Raw genomic sequence first — 7,217 nt, 5'->3', positions numbered from 1 at the left:
CATAGCACCCTCTACTGTCGGCATATAAAACCAATGGAGGGAGAGGAGTTGGAGGAAAGTTCTATGAAATCCTTCAATATGTTCCGTGGAGTTAGGATATTGAGTTAGGACCTGTGTAGTGAGGATGTTGTAAGGAAGTTGGAAGAACTGCCCAACTGGAGCAGATAATAAATATAAATATGTTTACATATTAAAAATGATAATATGATGATAATATTATAAATTAGTTTCTGGTGACGTGGTTTTTTGTAATTAGTAACTTCGTTGGAGACTTTATCTCAGATTTTGTAATGGATGTAAAATAGTTGTTTGTAACCACATGCTTAAGAAAACAAAATCAGTTATGCAGCTTTATGCAGCTCATGCCAAGCTAAACACTCGAGTGATATGGAAAATAAACAGCGTTTATTCTTATGCATGTTGGAACGTGTTTGCCCTTGTATGTATTGTGCATCCCACAATCATTCAGTCAAAAGACAATATTTATTAAGATCTATAAAAATCTTATTTCTCCAAATATGTATTTGAAACATTCAAAACAATCATTTAAGATACCACAGGAAAGGACCTATTTGTAATGTAAATCGAAATATCAAAAACTTTACAAAAAGTCAATGAAAACTATTAAATCATTTGTAACAGAGATGGTTGTCAGGCAGGAGACCCAACCACACCTAATATACAAAGTTCACTTAAATATGTACAACACAATCTTGGTTAGGGAGTCGGGCTATTAATCAAAAGGTTGCCGGTTCGATTTCCGGCCGTGCCAATTGACATTGTGTACTTGGGCAAGGCACTTCACCCTACTCGCCTCGGGGAGAATGTCCCTGTACTTACTGTAAGTCGCTCTGGATAAGACCGTCTGCTAAATGTAATGCAATGATCGTATTCCCAATCATTAAACAGCAACCCACACAGTAACCTATATTCACAAAAACTAACATAACAGGATTGATAGCCTTTAGACTACTTTTATTTCCCTTTTCAATGTCCAGTACCATGATAGATATATGATAAGCAGAGATGGGTTGTATGATGATCAGCTGGTTTAAAAACATTTTTCTAAAACATTTGGCATTTTGGTCTTGGCCAGTTTTAACTGGCTAATCCATACCCAACCAGGATCTCCTCAGGCTGAAAGCATCATTTATATTGTCTTGCAAGTTGACCAACATGCAAGTTGGGTCCATCTCCAGTAGAGGGCGATAAAGACCCACCACACACCCTCCCATACAAATGTCCCCAGTCCTGCTCCAGGCTGCTCCCGTCTGGATGGATGGATCGTGCTTGATCTTAGTGGATCAGCGCCATGGATCAGAATGGTGCAGCTGGTTGTAGTTCTGAAGCTCAATCTGGTCCTTGATCTGGTTGATCAGGACTTGGGACAAGAGGATCCCCACCAGCTAACAAGGAAGAGGAATAACAAGAAGGTATTTCGTTCACGAGTGGCAACAGAGACGTGTGTGTGTGTGTGTGTATGAGCGTTTATGTGTCGGAGCGTCAGTCTGTCAGTGACAGTGTGTGTGTCTACCTGTGGTACGGCCAGGCCCAGGGCTATGCCCCCTAGCAGAAACAGGTTGCTGTGGATCCAGTTGACCAGCTTGTCGATGCAGCCGTTGGTATAGATGAAGGCTTCAGCCTCCAAGTACTTCAGCTCCTGCATCCCTTGGCCACACATTGTGTTGATGACCGCCTGGACATGAAGAAACATACTTCCGGTTAATCCGATTAATCTGTTCAGCTAAACGGACAAGCCATGAAAGATGATCACAGAGAGGCTAATCTGATATGTATGAACAGTAAGAGAAGGCGTGGCTGACCTGGTCTTTGGATATGAGGCAGCAGGAGAACGGAACAGAACAGCGTTCTCGGCTGGGGTTGTCTGGAGTGCAGTTAAAGTACATGTTCTGGGACCAGTCTGTATATGTCACACCTCCACAGCAGCTGAACTGGGGAGGATTCAAGTATAGTTTTTAGAACTGACATTTTTATGAAAGCTTGCGTCCTATAATGGTTTTTCGAATGATAAGATATTAGGTAAAAATTGTTACTTCTTTCTGTCCGAAATCAATGAGGTTTTGAAGATCAATGTCATCCCTGTAATGAACGATAGCCTGGTTGATGATCCCAGTCACCCTATTACGAGCCTTTGGGAGGGGGGGAAAGATAATAGCAATTTCATTTCCAACTATTAATTAAACTACTAATTAGTGAGTCATTTAATTATATACATATATTTATTCACAGAACACAAACCCCTATCATTTTTCTCAAAATAAACAACCCAAAAGGATTGGGTGTGTGAAAATAGCGGCAGTCTAATATACTGAGCAACAGAGGGCGCTTTTTACGTAGAAGATGGGGGCTTGCTGAATCTACAGGTTACTTACTGCTTCTTACTATACTACACCGCTGAGAGAAACTGTAATACTGTACCTTATCTGAGAAGACAAAGCCAAGGACACCAGCAGCTAACTGAAGCAGGAAGATTACTGTCAGGCAGACGCAGAACTAGGGGACAGAGAAAGACTGTTTTCATCCGAAGGCCTTTCACAGTGTTTTCAAGGCCTTCAAGTGTTATATAACTTCTAGAAGCACTACAGTATCTCACTTGAACACAACAGCATGTGAGCTGTCCGCTACATTACGTGACTTGTAGACTACAGCATGTCACCTGTACACTACATCATGTGACCTATACATTACGTCATGTGACCGGTACACTACAGTATATCACAGTTCAGCAGGCAGACCAGACCACTAACCGTTTGTAGGAGGCAGATGTTCTCTCTAAGGGAGCCCACACAGCCGGTGAAGGTGATGAAAAACATCAACACCCCCACGACCATCAACAGAATGGCAGGGTCCACGGACAGACAGGCCATAGCGGCCTCTGAAGTACCCAGGGGAGAGGGGGTGATGGAGGGTGAGAGGTGGAACAGAGAGGGCAGAGTGATATGTCACAGACATAGAAAGAAGACAGAGAAAAAATGGGCAGGAGATGTAAAGATAAAGAGAGAAAGAAATAAAGGGGATTTGAGCGAGTCAGATGAGATTGTGCCAGTACATCAAATCTTTTGTTAATTTTTAAAGCACACTGAGCTCCTGGTAATTATTTTTTGAAATAATTCACAGACAGATAAAAAAAAAATGAAATAGGATTTGTAAGCAGTAGCATTTCTGAAATTCCTCATGACAAAATGACCTTTGGAATCCTAAACCACTCAAACTAAAACCTCTCTCGTGTGATCCTGGCCATAGCTGCCTTTGGTGTGCTGTCTGTCACTGCATTCAATAGGCATGGTTAGAACACAAAGCCATTGAGGCAGTTCTGGAAACTCAATACTGCCCATGCACCAACACTTCTGACAAAAAGATATGCGCTGATTCCAACCCTAACAGCACACCAAACACTTTCCTCTCAACACTTATTAATGAATGTATTAATTAATTGTATATTCAATTGTGTTACATATTTTACGTAGTTGGCATACTTTCCTTGTGTACAGTGGGTTATATATTTAGCCGAAGGTTATTTACCTGCCTGCTTCATCATCCGGGCATACACACCAATGGATACCATCACCAAGGAGATAATCTGAGAGACACAGAATGAGGAAAAAAAATACTATAGATCAATGTAACGGAGGAATGTTTCAACATTCTTTCATGAGAAACATACAAAGGAGTGTGTAGTAGTATTTTATAGTATAAAATTATGTACGAAAAATTGAATACTTATCATGAAATCTAAAATATACCAGTGGGAGTCAGAGAGCAAATGTTTAATCTGTGGTGTTATGTACACTGAAGATGCTGAGGGGGGCAACTTAAAAAGCAGAGCATGGGGTTGTGTTTTTCTTCTGGCTCTGCTTTAGTTTGACGAAATGAACTTGGAACGGTAAGCGAAGACTTGTCTTATAATGGGCCTTTCACTACCCACTCAACACTGAGGGGGCTACACAGCCCCAACACAGCCCAAAGAATACAGATCCCCCTCCCCCAGGGTCCCCTCCCCACCCCCCTCCAGTCCAGACCCTGTATCTAGTTACCACACTGCACCTTGTGCTTTGGGGAGGTGAGGTTTTATAACAAAAGAACAGGGACAATACACGCTGTTTTTCTGTGTGAATAAAAATGCTGACATTTCTAAAATGCTGCGTGACAGCAACAGATGAGTTGGTAATATCACAAACTGTACCTGGACTATCTTTTTGTTTTGTTGAGAACTGACATTTTAACAGATATGGCCAGAGATACAACACAATTATACAGACTAGGTTTTTAAAGGATCATTGTCTCTGACAGCCTGGGGGGATGGAAAACCAAGTTGACAATGCATTCCACACAGCACCTATGCAAGTTTGCACAAGATGTTATCCTGTTCCCACAAGCCCAAGATCTAGGTACAGTTAGAACAGCACGTCCTGCCTGAGGTGGTGTTTTGTGATAGATCAGTCAGGATTTTTTCAGAACTTAAGTTCTACAAGTTAGCGGAGGCTCCCTGTACTCAATTTGATGGACAAACTGATACTAACAGTTTTGTGTGGGAGTTTCCTTTTCAAGGCAACCGTTCTTAATCATCATCATCAAACTCTGTGATGCGGTTTCCTGTCTTCTATACGGATCTGCGTGTTTGTTACCACTTCTCTGTTGAAGTTTCACTGCATAAAACTCATGTTTCCTCAGTACTGGGCATGTATGTTTCATGATGCAGAGTAGAAAAAGCACTGGGCATAAATCCATATCAATACTGTTAAGTCATCCATTCTAACACCTCAGAAAAAAAGTATGAAATCTTAGTCTGCAACAACAATTTGTTCTAATTCTGTGGGAGTTATGTCTGAAATCCCTCGACTGTGGTACAGTGGGCTGAGGTTTTGGCTCTGTATACACTTAGAACAGCACATTAACTAGGTTGGAACATTATTGCATGTGACACACTATTAGTAATGACTGTACACAGCGTGTTGTAAGCATTACACTGGAACTACAGGCCTAGATTCTAGGAGTGCTGGTATGGCAAACCATCCTAAAACATTGTGGCTGCTGTCGTATCCATGATTAAGTGTCCCTCTAACTGAATAACTCCTGTTGCCTGTATGTTATCTTTGTTTTCTCTATTCACTGCAAATTCCGTCCTCTGACCTTCATGCCTCTCTGCTGGTGCCCTTCTGGATCTGACCTGTTCCCGTGGAGCTACCATCATGACATGAAAGTTGTGTCACATGCATTAGCGAGTCAGTCCAGTTTGGAGTATATTGTTTCAAAGAGCTCCAGTGGCCCGTTGACAATCTCTCTCACACTGACATTACTGGTGCTCTACAACTTCCCCATGGGGATTAATAATGCACCCATTCATCCAACCATCTATGTATCCATTTATCTATCTATCATGATGAAACTGATTGACCCAAGAACAATGAAAGCCTTGAAAGAAAAACAAAAAAAATTAATTAGAAAATGTGTGTGAGGACATCCGTTTTAGCCAGTAAGCCATGTTTAAAATACCCTCGTAGGGAAACAAGTTTAAAGGGGTATTTACAAATATGAACTGACAGCTCCTTGGTGGTTTGAGTGAAGTGTCTGAGATGCGTAATCTAAACGCTTACTTGACTGCCAAATAGATGTGAATGCAGGATAAAGCATGGGGCCCTCTTCAGACAGAACCCTGTGTCGCTCCATCAGCATATGAATCAAAGAATCTTAGAGCCTCTTAGCAACAGTGAACTGCATGAAAGGAGTTGTGAAACTGGATTGGCATAAAGTACAGTGTATTAAGGCTGGGGGGAAAAATATTTTGTTTACCGAGTCAATGGGTTTCTGTATTATTGAAATGTTAAAAGTATTAAATGTTAAATTGATTCTTAATCTTAAGGGCAGATCATTCTTGATAGAGTGTCTAATTTCGTCCAAAAGAGACTGTTGGAAATAGGTGAAACTTTCAGTGGAATGTATCTGTGTTCAGGTATGGACAGGCATTCCTCAACACGCCTTGACCTCTTATTATACCATCACGATGTTCATCATCAAGATATATGATGTAGCACTAGTGTAAACTCGTATAACATAAAACATCTCAATCAAACGGAGAGGGAAAATGATAGTCTATATGTAAAAAGAACAGAAGGTTAGACCCATCGGAGACTGAACCCCTGATAATACTAATAAAATCAGTCGATAATGCTTAACTCCAGTCTCAGTATAGACAACAGAAGATAATCCGGTTTGATTCTGAGGAATACTGAATCTGGCATAGCCTACTCCATAAAAGCTTTTATTTTATCCTGAAATGTTGATAGAAAAGTAATAAAATTAAATGAGTTGATGTATTGCTGCTGCACTACACTGTGCAACCCTTCAAAATAAATTATTAACCTGCCTCAAACTAAATGCCTAATCCGGTTTAAATTAACTTGACTTGAAAGCAACTAGAAAAGAGAGCAGTAAACAGCTTTACCATCGAATACCTTGTTCTTCAACACAACACTTACCCAAAAAATTAAGTTGAAAATAAAAAGTAAATATTTGACCACTGGACTAACAAACGTGAAGTCCTCGTCATATTCCTGTCCGGTTCTTCTCCCCATGTTAACAAGAATATCCAGATAGGTCCTGGGTAACCAATCTTGGTACAGTAAAGTTCAACTCAATGCATTCTGTAGGCTACTGGTCTCAAAAGCATGTTCGCATTTTTCCCGACGATTGGCAGGTTTAGTCATATTTCCTTGTTCATGCTTGGACAGGACACGACAGTGATTTGAGAAACCGAATGAACAGCGCTTGGCTGTCAAGAAGAAGGCGTGTCTTCTCAATTTGAAGCAGTAGACTGTCACCTGAAGTGACCGGTCTAGCAGCAACATACGGCGGAGAGGCAGCTAAATCTTTTTTTGCGTTTTGGACGTCCATATGGACGTCCATAGACTGACGGCGATGGCTGCTGATCTTTGCATGGATGGACGGACGGCGATGCTGTTCAGAGTGCCGTCCATAGAGGGAGCATATATTTTGGACGGCGTCATAGCCGTCCTAATACGGCGAATATGCTAAATGTACACCATGTTACTGTAGTTACATTCATTTGATATCCCCTTCGTGGCTTAGGCCTATTACTATTCATTGTTATGCATCGGCTTCCGTGTGATTGTGTTATCGAAGTGATGGCAGGATCTCATGATTTACTGGTTGCAAATGTCTCGTAAGAACAGCGAAAT

At 41.1% G+C, this 7,217-nt stretch overlaps 1 protein-coding gene across 1 annotated transcript; it reads right to left on the bottom strand.

Moving 5' to 3' along the window:
* Positions 1–464: 464 nt before the first annotated feature.
* On the bottom strand, positions 465–6,883 carry tspan33a (tetraspanin 33a). Its single transcript, XM_047023097.1, has 8 exons — positions 6,498–6,883; positions 3,544–3,601; positions 2,769–2,896; positions 2,440–2,514; positions 2,055–2,150; positions 1,824–1,952; positions 1,535–1,696; positions 465–1,406 (listed from the first exon to the last, which is right to left on the bottom strand). Exons 1-8 carry the CDS (start codon positions 6,591–6,593, stop codon positions 1,305–1,307), a joined length of 846 nt encoding a protein of 281 aa, XP_046879053.1. The 5' UTR covers positions 6,594–6,883; the 3' UTR covers positions 465–1,304.
* Positions 6,884–7,217: the final 334 nt, after the last annotated feature.

Source organism: Hypomesus transpacificus, chromosome 7 (assembly GCF_021917145.1).
Source record: "Hypomesus transpacificus isolate Combined female chromosome 7, fHypTra1, whole genome shotgun sequence".
NCBI classification, from domain to species: domain Eukaryota; kingdom Metazoa; phylum Chordata; class Actinopteri; order Osmeriformes; family Osmeridae; genus Hypomesus; species Hypomesus transpacificus.
The sequence above is the reverse complement of the archived record's forward strand: the minus strand, read 5'-3'. Positions and strand labels throughout refer to the sequence as shown.